Source organism: Phaethon aethereus (genome assembly GCF_964289735.1).
Source record: "Phaethon aethereus genome assembly, chromosome: 21".
Classification (NCBI taxonomy): domain Eukaryota; kingdom Metazoa; phylum Chordata; class Aves; order Phaethontiformes; family Phaethontidae; genus Phaethon; species Phaethon aethereus.
The window spans coordinates 446,500-460,741 of NC_138597.1; the positions used below are offsets into that span (position 1 = coordinate 446,500).

The window sequence follows — 14,242 nt, forward strand, 5'->3', positions numbered from 1 at the left end:
GAGAATGACATGGTTGGGGAGAATGACATTGGTTGAGGAGAAGATAAAGATATACCTTTCTTCAACCAAAGCACCAACAAAAAATATTCCAAGAGGTTCAAATGATTCTGCTTCTCTACTCCACTCTGGTGAGACCCCACCTACAGTACAGAAAAGACATGGACCTGTTGGAGCAGGTCCAAAGGAGGCCACCAAAATGATAAGAGGGATGGAACACCTCTCCTAGGAGGACAGGCTGAGATAGTTGGGGTTGTTCAGCCTGGAGAAGGGAAGGCTCTGGGGAGACCTTATTGCGGCCTTCCAGTGCTTAAAGGGGGCTTAGGAGAAAGATGGGGACAGACTTTTTAGCAGGGCCTGTAGCGATAGGACAAGGAGTGATGGTTTTAAACTAAAAGACAGGAGAATCAGACTAGACATATGGAAGAAATTTTTGACACTGAGGGTGGTGAAACACTGGCACAGGTCACCCAGAGTGTGGTAGATGCCCATCCCTGGAAACATTCAAGGTAGGTTGGACGGGGCTCTGAAGGCAACTTGCTGTAGTTGAAGATGTCCCTGCTTGTTGTAGGAGGATTGGACTAGATGATCTTTAAAGGTGCCTTCCAACCCAAACCATTCTATGATTCTATGATCCCTTTCTGAGAATGACATACATCTTGGTTGAGGAGGAGATAAAGACTTGCCTTTCTTCTTCAACCAAAGTACCAGCAAAAAAATATACCAAGAGTTTCAAATACCAGGACAGAAAGCACCTCAGCACCAGCACGTGGTCCTGCTTGCATTGTCCCCTCTGCCAGGGCTAGTGTTCCACCTGAGAGCCAGCTGCCATGAAAAGCATTGCCTGAGCGTGGCTTGGGCCACTTGTCCCCATGATCAGGGACATGCTGTGCCCTAAGCTCTGATGATGGGGCAAGCAGATGCTCACCTTGGCTGTGAAGATCGGCCGTGAACAGCAGGTTCCCCTTTAGAGAAAAATTCCCTTTATTTAGAGCTTCCACCAGAAAACAGAGGGGAGGGGGAAGAAAGAAAGAGGGGGAGAGATTAAGAGAAAGAGGAGGAGAATGAACTCCCTGACATCTTCTGTCTCTACTTCAAGAGTCCTCAGGGAAAGCACCCCTCTTGCTTTCCAGATCTATCTTGTTACTTACTCATCCATCTTGCCACGCATTCTGGCATCATTTCCAAGGGTCAAATAAATGTCTGTGGTTTATGCAATATAGGTCAGGACCTATTTAACAGCTTACAAAGAAGCTCCCCCCGTCCTCATTCTCCCTCTGGCTCTTGGTGATGAAAAAATAGGTCACAGGCAGGCGGTGGGGGGATTAATCATTTCTTCCGGCAACTGCTGTGAAAAATGTTTTCAGTTCCATTTAATCATAAAGCTTTTTAATTAGTTAGTTTGCAATTTTTAATGTATGGTTTATAACCTCTTGTTTAAGAGGACAGATTCCTGGAAGGAGAAATCTCCTGTTCCCCTCCTCCTCTGGGTAGCACGGATGAAGTTCACCAGCCAGGCAGAGCTTGGCAGGTCCTGGGACCACCACCAGCATGGTCTTCAGGTCTCTCAGCAGCCACACAACTCCAGCCCCATGGGATGGACACTGGCACAGCCCTGGCTTGCAGTCCCTCTGCTTGCCTGGGCCAGGGAAGGTGGAAGAGACACGTTCCTTGGGGATAAAGAGACAAAGCTGCGGGACCCCTTCACATCAGCCTCCCTCGACTGCATAGTCCAATATGTACCCTCCATGGGAGTATGGGACAGCTTCTCCCCGGTACAAAACCCGGGTACCCGGCCTGCTGCACACAGATGCCAAACTCACCTTTGGTGTTAATGCACTGACAGACAGCATTACACAAAATCTCACTGACTCATCTAGTGTGGTCCAGCCTGGGACTAGATGCTCTGCGACATGCCTACCATCCCCAAATGTCCCAGTAGGGGAAAGGGAAAAGTTAGACCATGGCCCCTGGCTACCCAGCTCTCCCTGCAATGGATCCACCTGCCACAAGTGCTGGAGAGGTGAAGGAAGCAGAAGCCTCTCCTGAAAGACCAGCAGATTTTCCCCACTTGCAGTGTCTGTGCAGTTTCACTGGAAGCACCACTGGGCTCCGTAGGGTTGGCAGCCACTGCCACCCACACGGCCAACTGCAGCAAGAGAAGGAACCTATTGATCAGCCAACCTCTGTGGCTGGTGTTACGCCCTTATGCAAAGCTTTGCACCACCTCCTCTCCCAAAAACCTGTGGCTGAACCCTGCCAAGGTCCCACAGTACCTTCTCATAATATTGCAGCTCATAATCCAGGATGACTCCGTTGGGTTGGTCAGGCTGAGACCATGAGAGGGTAATGCTGTCCACGGTGCGGCTGACCTGGTGCATGATGGACACAGCTGAAGGAGCTGGAAGAGAGAGTGAGAGACAGGCCTCAGTCAGATCCCTTCACGGGCAGGACCCTCATCCTCTGGCTGGAGGCAGGCAGGTGTCTTATTGCTATTTGGAGTTACTGAACTTGCTTCCAGCAGTGGCAGGGCTGTCCAGGGGTCAGGAGATCCTGGGTTTTGCTGTTTGTAGAGAGCAGTTGGGGAGAACATAATGTTTCCACTGCTCACTACGAGTTTGTAATTAGAAACCATGCAGGGCAGCATCTTGGGTGGGAAAACAGATCATTCCCAGGCAAAACGAGCCCAAGGTTGGAGCAAACACAGCCTTGTTCCCCTGGACAAAGCACTACCAGCCCAGCAACATGCAATTCTCCCCGCTTGCCGTGGGGAAGTAGAGGGTTTGTACTTCGACATTTGCATAGAGCAGCTTTATGAGGCATAGGCAGACGCAGGAAGCAAGCAGCTCCTCTCTGCCTTGGCGTGCTGGGTCTGCAAGATGCACACGCCAGCGGAGGGAGGTGCATCCAGCAGCCTGAGCACGCAACGCAAACCTGACCTGACACGCTGACAATGGTGAGTCGCCCGCCCCGCCAGAGCGCCCTGGAAACAGCACAGCCACAGCCGCCGCTTGTCCCGCGGAGCGCGGCGGGACCGCCCGGCGGCCTCAGACAGGCCAGCCAGCCGTGCGCCCCTCGCACCGCCCTGCGCCGCCAACATGTGTGACACATGGCCAAGTGGGAACAGTGTCCTCTCGGCTGGTGCCATGCCATGGGAAAACTGTCCTCCGGGGACGTGCGCTAACAAGTCCATGGGGCAGGGCCACGGCACGGAGCTGCCCCCTCCCTGGAAACTCTGACCAGCTTTGATCCTGCTGGCTGGGGTAGGTAAGCAGGCAGCCTGGACTGCTGTTAATCCGTTTGGCTGAGGCACTGATAGCAGAGATGCCACAGCACCGCAGGTATCAGCCTACAGCCCCCGCCCTTGCTGGAGGGGCTGACACAGATGGCCACCCTGCCTCCTCTTCACTGCGTCTGAGACCGCTGAGCCGAGCACGTGTCCGTGCCCACCCTGCACTCGGCCTGCGGACAGCACTGCCAACACAGCCTCCACGGACATCCGTCCAGAGGCCATCCCAGCCCTCACCCGGTGCCAGCTCAGCCTTGGAGAGTGCTAACTCCAGCACAGCATTCGCCCTGGCACGCCAGCCAGCGCAGACTCACTGCTTCAGCAGCTTCAGGGCAGATGGGAAGCCTCAGGGGTGGGAGAGGACTGGAAAGCAGTTAGCGAGAAAGCTTCCCCATCACTCGCATGCCAAGCCTGGTTACAAATGGATGCAGATAGGCTTGCACTCAGAAGGGCTTTTACCAGGTCCAACCCTTTCAATATTTCATGGAAGAACAACAATTTGACAGGTCTGAGAAACAGCTTGGAGGAGCAGCACACAAAGCAAAGCACCCCTCACCCATCTCCAGTCTGGCTTCCCTTGGCATCATGAGCAGCGACAGAAACCATGCCAGCTGAGGACTGCAGACACAGCAGTGGTAGCACTGTGCTGCTTGGACCAGCACGGCTGCAGCGTGTTCTTGCACATCACTGTCATGAATTACAACTGAGCGACTCCTCCCAAACTATACCAACAAAAGCCATTTTTCTGATCCATCATCTTTGCCTCTTCGCTTCACTACTGTGTTTCTGGATTCGGAGCACTAGGTCCCAGGATGTTCAATGCCTGTGTGCCATGGGGAGTTGGGGCTGGGTATGGGTAAAGCAAAATCTGCCACCACACTGCTGCACCATTTCCCTTCATCTTCCTGGGTTTCCCCACCCTTGAAGGAAGGTGCAATGCAGGTTAGCCTCAGCAAAGTGCTGGCAATCCCTGGTTTTGTCTAGCACTTACTAAAATTGAATGAGGGCAGAGAACATCCATCACTGGAAGCGTTCAATGGTTGGACATGTCTTTGAGCAACCTGATCTAGTGAAAGGTGTTCCTGTCCTCGGCACAGGGGTTGGACTAGATGATCTTTAAAGGTCCCTTCTGACCCAAACCCTTCTGTGATTCTAACAGACCAAAGCCTCACCTCCTCCCAAACGCCAATCTGTCCATCCCTTTCTGTTAAGCCAAGACCCATCACCCAGCAGTCTGTAACTCCTTATCATCGCAGACCTTACCTTGCTCTGTGGCATACATCACTGCTTACCTCCCGCCTTAATGTCCCAGTCCTACTGCTTCAGGGCCCATACTTACAAACTCCCGGGATTAGTTTCTCATGCTGGTGTTAAGGTAAAACACAGGTAACATTTCTCGAGCCTGTCAGCTCTTGCCAGAGCTTGCTGCTTCCTTGTTGACACAGATTTCATACGACATCTGCAATCTCCAAGACAAACATGTCTCTCTCTGTGGAGAAAGGCCTTGGAAGAAAGACATGACCATGCTACAGATGGTCCTGCAGCAGGGATTGGGACTAGACTGAGATGAGAACACAACCCCTGGTGCCTCTGGCACATCTGAGCTGCACACACTCTGGGAACTGATCCCATACTCATACAGGCTATTACAGGACAGGGACTGTATACACCCAGACTAATCCCATCACAAAACTGGGATGTGGCAATGTCCCATGATTTAGACACAGGTTCAATGGCTGACCTTGCAGCTGGAGAAGCTCCTCAGCTCCATGTCCCTCAAGGTAGGAGTTAGGTCCCTGGGATGCTCTTCTCTTACTTCCATGCCTGTGTGAATCATTTGTGACCAGCCATGGGCCCAGGCAACTGTGTACTTGGTGAACCTGCCCTTGTCTGGCTCAGAAAAAAGAACCAAATGGATGAGGTGGGGCTCATCTAATGTGACTTAATGAGGCAAATATGCTGCATGTTGAGGAGGAGGCAGGTGAGATGAATGACTACAGCAACTTCAGTGCTTTTCCTAAACCTGGGGCAAAGGAGTGTTTCTGGATAGGCAGGAACCTCCACCATTGCATCTTCTCCGTAACTGCTCTTGTTATCACAGACATCAGGGAAATGCACAATAATAAAATCACAGAAAGCTTTAGGTCAGAAGTAACCTCTGGAGGTTTCTAGTCCAACTGGCTTGCAGAGTAATTTCAAAGTCACATCACTTTGCTCGGGACTGTGTCCAGTTGAGATCTGAATATGTTCAGGGATGGGGATACCACAGGCTCTCAGAGCACAAATCCCCACACGACTCACTCTTGTGGGGAAGAAGCTTTTCCCCCTGTCCCATTGGAATTTTCCTCTTTGCACCTTGTGGCCATCACTACTGTAGTCTAACTGTGCACCTCTGGGAAGAGTCTGTCTCTGTCTTCTCTTCAAACTCCCTTTTGAAGTGGAAGGCTGTAGCTAGATGCCCCTCAGACTCCTCCTCTCGAGGCTGGCCAAATCTCAGCTATCCTTATATGTCTTGTGCTTCAGCCCCTGGCCCATCCTAGTGATCCTCCTGCCAGACCTGCTCCTGTTTGTTGATGTTTCTGTAGTACTGGGGAACCCCAAAGTGGAAATGGTATCCCAGATGCGGCCTCATGAGTGCCGAGCAGATAGGAACACTCACTCTCCTCAATTTTTTGCCTACTGCAATGCTACAAAACATGGTCCTCATCAGGCATCTTCACCATAGGTGAGGGCAACAGCTTGTGCGGAGGGAGGCTCCTAATTCTGTGGATAAGGGATGGGCTGGGACTAGATGTCTGAATTTGAATGCTGTTTAGTGGAGTCTGCCAAACCTCAGAGTGACTTTCTGAAGTCTAGTCAGAGGGAAAAGCTTCTAGCCAGATAGCAACACAAATGCTCGGGCAGCTGCTACCTGGCAAACTCTTGTCCCCTGGGGCAAATGGTTCCTTCACAGTCAGCTGCAAAGCCAGTGAAGACCCATGAGTTTCTGACTCTGCATCACTCCCAAGGCTGGAAGGTCCTGGTTGCAGTTCTCTGTTCTGCCCCTATGTCCACACTGGAGACCTTGTACAAATCCACATTATCCCTCTGCACTGACATTTTCTACCTGGAAAACGAGGCTAGCCATCCTGTCTCGTTTTCACTTCCCGCCTGTCTTATCTAATTTTACCGAGCACTTTCAGAGGCAGAGACTGTACTTAGGAGCTTGGTCCCCCAGCAGTATTTAATGCATTTAATATAATAGCTGAAAAGGAAGGACATGAAAACAGTTGAAGTGAACACAAAGAACATCCAATCTGGGGTAGTGCTATCTGGTGATATTCTCATCACAAGGTGTGCTCCAGCTCTGAGAGAAGCATCAAGGACTTTGTGACCAGCCTGAACTATGATGTAAAAAGAGCTTTTCTGCCACGGGACATGGTAAAGTGACAAACACAACAGAAAAGACTGAGATATACACTTTCTGACACTTGATGAACTCAGCTGAGCAAAGATGGTCTCAAAGAAAGTCTCAAAATATCTAAGCTGACTTTCTTGAACTGTTGTTTCTGAACAAATTATACATAGGTTCCCTCCATTGGGTTCCCGAGTATTTCAAAGCAAAGATTTAAGAAACTGCAAAAGGGACCAAAATTAAAAAAAAAAAAAAAAGGTCTTTGATGCCCTTTCCAGGACTGGTCAGAGTACAGCTGGGCTGCTAGTGCCAAAGATTCATTGGCAGCATTTAGCCTGGCCCTGTGGGATCGGTCACCTTGTTCCACAAACTGTGACTCCTTTTTGTTCCCTTGTGACAACAGAAACAGAGCTTTAGGGACCATTTCCAACCTAAACTGTCACTAAACTGGTGACAATTGCCCAGTGGTACTAATTGCCCAGTGCCAAAGACACTCCCTCAGCTGTTGGCTCCCCTGGTTGTGCTTCCTCATGGAAGGTGTTTGAATACTGCGCATAGGGAAAATGGATGCTGGAAAAGGGACCTGCCCTGTGGCACATAAAGGAGATCAGATCTGGAGCATCCCAGCTCTCACTTGGAGATGTCAGCCCCATGCATGTGTAAGCAGAGGCAAAATTATCCTGATTGTGTCTGTGTATTCAGGTGAGTGTGTGCAGCAACAATTGCAAAAAATAAACACAGCTTCATTTCCACAGCAGACAGAAACTTACTTTTCACGACTGAAACCCTTGAGCCCCACATCACTTTAAGGCAAAATGAATCATTCAAGTCCTTGAAAGGCACTTTTCTACATCCTCTTTATCTGGGATAGCCTCAGATTCTTTGGATTCCTCTTAGTGGAGCCCTGTGGCTTCTCCAAATTGCTGGAGAAATAAACCAAGCCAAAACCACCACTGGAGTGTAAAACATGCTTAATGAAAATCCACTGATGTAAAAAGGCAGATGACCTGTCCCCTGCTGCAAGAAAATCTGCAGCACATGGGGAGGGGAGGCAGCCGACATTTCTCACGTGATGACCCCTCTGGGGCAGAAGCACCAGGGGGATGTGAGGGTTGCTTCCACGGTCATCACCCCAAGTCTCCGCACAGCCACACAACACTGATCACAGCCAGACCCTTGTCTAGGCTGGCGCTTGGGGCTTTGGCAGTTTACCTTAATCCACCAGGAGCTGAGCAGACTTCCCTGGCTTGGGGGCAGCTCTGCAGGATAAATCTCTGGGGGTGTCGACAGCTCTTCTTGTCTGGCTTTTCTGCAGCCCACACAGGGTGCAAAAAGCTGCCTGAGCTCAGTTACACATGGGAAGGATGGGGCTCAGGGTGTAACTCATCTTCAGGTCTTGCCAGCAGAGCTGCATACCGATAACCTCCCCGAAGGACACACAGGGATAACCACTGAGTTTTGCCAAGGCTGTAAGGACAGCTAGATCAGCAGTGTCCTCACAAACCATGCTGGCTCAATGTCACAAGGTGAACACATCCAGGCAAGAAGGTCTCAAATCCAACCACACAGTGTATTCAGGCGTCTTCATGGAAAGATTGGGATTTGATGTCCTGCTTGACTGTCTCCCAGGAAAACGCAAACATCTACTGGGGCAGAAACATAAAGACACAATGGTGTTTGGCAAAAGAAGCACCAGAGCCACAAGGCTTTTCAGCCTCTTGAGTATTTAACCTTCCCAAAAGCAGTGCAGCAGCTTCAACAGTGCAGAGGACAATGCTTCACATGTACCCCGAGGCTGGTCTTATACACATCCTGTACGAATGCTCTCATCTAGCAAAAGGTGAGGAAAGGCATCCTGTCCGCTTCTGTCTTGTGTTTTGTACCAGAGCCATGTTGTGGACTAAGTCTACCAGTAAGACAGACCCAGCCTAGTCACTATGGTGCTCCAGCCTCTCCCAGGTCAGCATTTCTGGCCTAGGTAATCAGCTTAGGCACCTTATTCGTGTCTAGCTGAAGCTCAGGGGACCGTCCTGGGGAAATGGATGAACCAAGAGGCTCAGGTGCCTCCACACCGAGTGCAGAGCAGAGCTGTGAAGGCTGACGGGGGAGACATTCACCTGCTGATTGAGCCCTCTTCTCCCACTGTACCTGTCCGTTCCCAACAGCACCAAATCCCAGAAGTGCTGGTGAATGGGACCCCTGGAGTCTCTGGTCCAACCCATCTGCTGCACGATGATCCCCAACACTAGATCAGAGAAGGTGGAGCTTTGTTAGCCGAATCTTTAAACCTCGAAGGATGGGGCTTCCCTAGTTATCTTTGTATTAGTACCCTTTAGTCTTTTTTTATTACCTCTGGAAATAAAATGACAATTTTTCATCATAAAGCACAATCTTTCTCTGCCACATTACTGTCAACAAGCCCCACCATGTCCTGCCTCCCAGTCATGCTAGCTGAAGCACATTCAGCATTTTAAAAAGCATGTCTTCCAAAGAGAAAAAAAAACCAAAACAAAACAAGGAGAGACCAAAACTTTTGGTCTGGGCCTTGATTATGAAACTGAAGTCACTCCAGCTTTTGCTAATGATCCCTAACAGGCACGCCAGCAGAGCCTCCCTGTCTTACAGAACAGCATCAGGAGCACATGACAGTGCTTGGGCTCTGCTTCCCAACCTGCAGTTACTGCTGACAGACGTGTGAACCCAGAAAAAATCTCTGTGCCAGCCCCTGAGGACGGTGAATGGGGCAGATGACGGATGGAGGCAGGGCAGCTACTCCAGAGGACAACAGGCGGCAGCTTGTCATAGCTCAGCATATACTTCCAGATAATTAAGAAATTATAATTTGTTCAGGAAAGGGATCCTATTTTAACCTACTTGTGACTGTGAATCTCTCTTTACAGGCTTACATCCTCGCCCAAAAGCAAGTCCAGGTTACCCTCTGGTGGAGTTGCTCCGTGAGGGTGCTGTGACATGCAGGCTGATAGCTCTGTGGGCAAGGAACCAGCAAGCTCCCAAGCTCAGCCCCAAGGGCTGCTTAAGCAGTCTCTGCTAAGGGAGCCTGGAGCCCCAGGTGGTACAGATCCATCACAGCAGAGGCAGCTTAACCGTTGCTGATCCCTCCACAAGAGCCTTTGGACTCTTTAACTAAAGATTTGCTTGATCTCAGGTATGGGCAAAGGGGCATGTTGCTAAGCCTCAGGCTTACTATAGCCAGTATTTTACTTCCATACCAAATAGTTACTTCTTCTTGGCTTGCCTGCTGAAAATGATAGAAAAGGTTAAGGGAAAGAAAGAAAGGGAAGAAGACAAGAAGGAAAGAAATCTGAGTTTTCTGGGAGAAATAGGCACTTTCTAATCACAGCAATACCTGCAAGAAGGTCACACTTGATCGCAAAACCCAGTGCAGCCTGATGAGACAGCGCAACAACATGTCAATTTTGCAGAGAATTGTGAAAAGCTATTGTAACAATCAGATCTGAACATCTGCACGAGACTGGCAACAGAACCCAGGCAATGAGTTAAATATAGTTGAAAAGCTTGTGGTTGACCCTGTGCATATGTTACAGACAGACATCCAGTTTTCTTTGAGGACTGCAAATTATGACTGGCCCACCATGACTCGGGAGATTTTCCTCACGGTTACTTGCTCTGTTCTAAAATACACATTTTATTTTCAGGCTGAAATTTATGGACTTCAGCTTCCAACTGCTGGAACTTTTCTGGTTTTGCTAGCTACATTAAGGAGGAGTCTGCAAACAGAATTTTGTCCTCATAAAAGAACTGAAAGATGATGAAAATATTTTCCTTTCATATTCTTTTCTATTGTATAAGTAGACTGAGTTTCTTGAGCGCTTCACAGATTTATCAGCCCACATATCAATCACAGAATCACAGAATCACAGAATCACTAGGTTGGAAAGGACCTTCAAGATCATCAAGTCCAACCATTAATCCAGCGCCACCATGTCCCCTAAACCATGTCCTGAAGCGCCACATCCACACGTTTTTTGAACACTTCCAGAGATGGCGACTCCACCACCTCCCTGGGCAGCCTGTTCCAATGCCTGACCACTCTCTCAGTGAAGAAATTTTTCCTAATATCCAATCTAAACCTCCCCTGGCACAACTTGAGGCCATTTCCTCTCGTCCTATCACTAGTTACTTGGGAGAAGAGACCAACACCCTCGTCGCCACAACCCCCTTTCAGGTAGTTGTAGAGAGCGATAAGGTCTCCTCTCAGCCTCGTCTTCTTCAGACTAAACAACCCCAGTTCCCTCAGCCGCTCCTCATAAGACTTGTGCTCCAGACCCCTCACCATCTTCGTTGCCCTTCTCTGGACACGCTCCAGCACCTCAACATCCTTCTTGTGGTGAGGGGCCCAAAACTGAACACAGTATTCAAGGTGCGGCCTCACCAGTGCCGAGTACAGGGGCACAATCACTTCCCCACTCCTGCTGGCCACACTATTGCTGATAGAGGCCAGGACGCTGTTGGCCTTCTTGGCCACCTGGGCACACTGCCGGCTCATGTTCAGCCGGTTGTCAACCAGCACCCCCAGGTCCCTTTCCGCCGGGCTGCTCTCCAGCCACTCCTCCCCAAGCCTATAGCGTTGCATGGGGTTGTTGTGGCCAAAGTGCAGGACCCTGCACTTGGCCTTATTAAAGCTCATACAGTTGGCCTCTGCCCATCGATCCAGTCTGTCCAGATCCCTCTGCAGAGCCCTCCTACCCTCCAGCAGATCAACACTCCCACCCAACTTGGTGTCATCTGCAAACTTACTGAGAAAGTACTCGATTCCCTCATCCAGATCATCAATAAAGATATTGAACAAGATCGGCCCCAGAACCGAGCCCTGGGGAACACCGCTTGTGACCGGCTGCCAGCCGGATTTAACGCCGTTCACCACAACTCTGGGCTCTGCCATCCAGCCAGTTCCTCACCCAGCGAAGAGTAAACCTGTCTAAGTCACGAGCCGACAGTTTCTCCAGGAGAATGCTGTGGGAGACGCTGCCAAGGGCTTTACTAAAGTCCAGGTAGACAACGTCCACAGTCTTTCCCTCATCCACTAGGTGGGTCACCTGGTCGTAGAAGGAGATCAGGTTGGTCAAGCAGGACCTGCCTTTCATGAACCCATGCTGGCTGGGCCTGATCCCTTGGTTGTCCTGCAGGTGCCCTGTGAGCACTCTCAAGACCAACTGCTCCATAATCTTCCCCGGTACAGAGGTCAGGCTGACAGGCCTGTTGTTCCCAGGATCCTCCTTCCGGCCTTTCTTGTAGATGGGCGTCACATTGGCAAACCTCCAGTCTTCTGGGACCTCCCCTGTTAGCCAGGACTGCTGATAAATGATGGAGAGTGGCTTGGCGAGCTCCTCCGCCAGCTCTCTCAGTACTCTTGGGTGGATCCCATCAGGCCCCATAGACTTGTGGGTGTCCAGGTGACGTAGCAGGTCCTTAACTGCTTCCTCCTGGATTATGAGGAGTACATTGTGCTCTCCATCCCCGTCTTCCAGCTCAGGGGGCTGAATACCCTGTGGATACCTGGACTGGCTATTAAAGACTGAGGCAAAGAAGGCATTAAGCACCTCAGCCTTGTCCTCGTCCTTGGAGACAATGTTCCCCGCCATGTCCAGTAGGGGATGGAGATTCTCCTTGCCTCTCTTTTTGTTGTTAATATATTTGTAAAAACATTTTTTGTTATCCTTTATGACTGTGGCCAGACTGAGCTCTAGCTGGGCTTTCGCCTTTCTAATTTTGTCCCTGCTTGACCTAATGAGATCCTTGTACTCTTCGTGAGTTGCCTGCCCCTTCTTCCAGAGATGATAAACTCTCCTCTTTTCCCTGAGTCCCACCAAAATCTCCCTGTTCAGCCAGGCCGGTTGTCTTCCCCATCAGCTCTTCTTACGACACATGGGGACCGCCTGCTCCTGCGCCTTTAAGATTTCCTTCTTGAAGACTGTTCAGCCTTCCTGGACCCCTTTGTCCTTCAGGACTGTCTCCCAAGGGACTCTCTCAACCAGTGACCTGAACAGGCCAAAGTCTGCCCTCTGGAAGTCCATGGTAGCAGTTTTGCTGACCCCTCTCCTTACTTCGCTCACAACTGAGAATTCTATCATGTCGTGGTCGCTAAGCCCAAGACGGCCTCCGACCACCACATCTCCCACCAGTCCTTCTCTGTTTGTAAACAGCAGGTCCAGTAAGGCACCTCCCCTGATGGGCTCACTCACGGGCTGCGTCAGGAAGTTATCCTCCACACACTCCAGGAACCTCCTAGACTGTTTCCTCTCTGCTGTGTTATACTTCCAGCAGATGTCCGGTAGGTTGAAGTCCCCCACAAGAACAAGGGCCAGCGAATGCAAGACCTCCGCCAGTCGCTTATAGAATGTCTCATCTGTGTCTTCATCCTGGTTGGGTGGTCTGTAACAGACTCCAGCAGGATATCTGCCTCATTGGCCTTCCCCCTCATCCTTACCCACAAGCACTCTACTTGGTCTTCACAATCTTCGATTTCTATGCAATCAAAACACTCCCTAACATACAGAGCCACCCCACCGCCTCTCCTTCCCTGCCTATCCCTTCGGAAGAGCTTATAGCCATCCATTGCAGCACTCCAGTCATGAGAAGCATCCCACCATGTTTCTGTGATGGCAACTACGTCATAGCTGTCGCGCTGCACAATGGCTTCCAGCTCCTCCTGTTTGGTGCCCATGCTGCGTGCATTGGTGTAGATGCACCTGAGCCGGGCTATCGATTTCAACTCTGGCACGTTGAACCTACCCCTAGGTTCAACTCTAGTGAGCCCGGTTTTATCCCCTCCCCCCTCCAAATCTAGTTTAAAGCCCTCTCAATGAGGCCTGCGAGCTCATGAGCAAGAATCCTTTTGCCCCTTGGAGTCAGTTGCACTCCATCAGCTGCGAGGAGGCCCGGTGCCGTGTAAACCGCCCCGTGGTCAAAAACCCCAAAATTCTGACGACGGCACCAGCCCCTGAGCCATGTGTTGATCAGGTGTGCTTTCCTGTTCCTTTCAGCGTTCTTCCCCATCACTGAAGGGATTGACAAAAACACTACCTGTGCTCCCGCTCCATCGACCAGTCGCCCCAGTGCTCTCAAGTCCTTTTTGACTGCCTTTGGGCTTCTTAGCGCAACCTCGTCATTGCCAACCTCCATGACCAACAGTGGGTAGTAATCAGTGGGCCGAACCAGACCAGGGAGTCTCCTGGTGACGTCTCTCACCCAGGCCCCGGGGAGGCAGCAGCCTTCCTGTGAGCTGGGTCTGGTCGACATATTGGGCCCTCTGTACCCCTCAGAAGGGAGTCGCCTACGACAATTACCCTCCTTTTTTTCTTAACAGAGGATGTCTTGATGCGTGGGGCTGGTTAACTCACCCTAGGCACCCCCTTGGACGGACCTTCGTCAGGGTCCTTATGTTCCTGTCCCTCACATTCCAGAGCCCCATACCTGTTGTGTAAGGGCAGCTGGGACGGTGAGGGAGGCCGGGAGGGAATTCGCCGACCTCTCCGAGGAGGGACCTGCTTCCATTTCCCTTCATCTCTTAGGTCCTCTCC

The 14,242-nt window shown here is 50.7% G+C and overlaps 1 protein-coding gene across 3 annotated transcripts in view; it reads right to left on the reverse strand.

Moving 5' to 3' along the window:
• EPHB2 (EPH receptor B2) overlaps positions 1-14,242 on the reverse strand; it is a gene marked incomplete at both ends in the record, with an annotated part of 131,808 nt that overhangs the window by 22,679 nt on the left and 94,887 nt on the right. For all 3 annotated transcript variants that reach the window (XM_082009332.1, XM_082009331.1, XM_082009333.1), the window contains one exon: positions 2,274-2,398. In XM_082009332.1, coding sequence (XP_081865458.1) covers positions 2,274-2,398 — 125 coding nt within the window. The remainder of the gene's footprint in view (positions 1-2,273; positions 2,399-14,242) is intronic.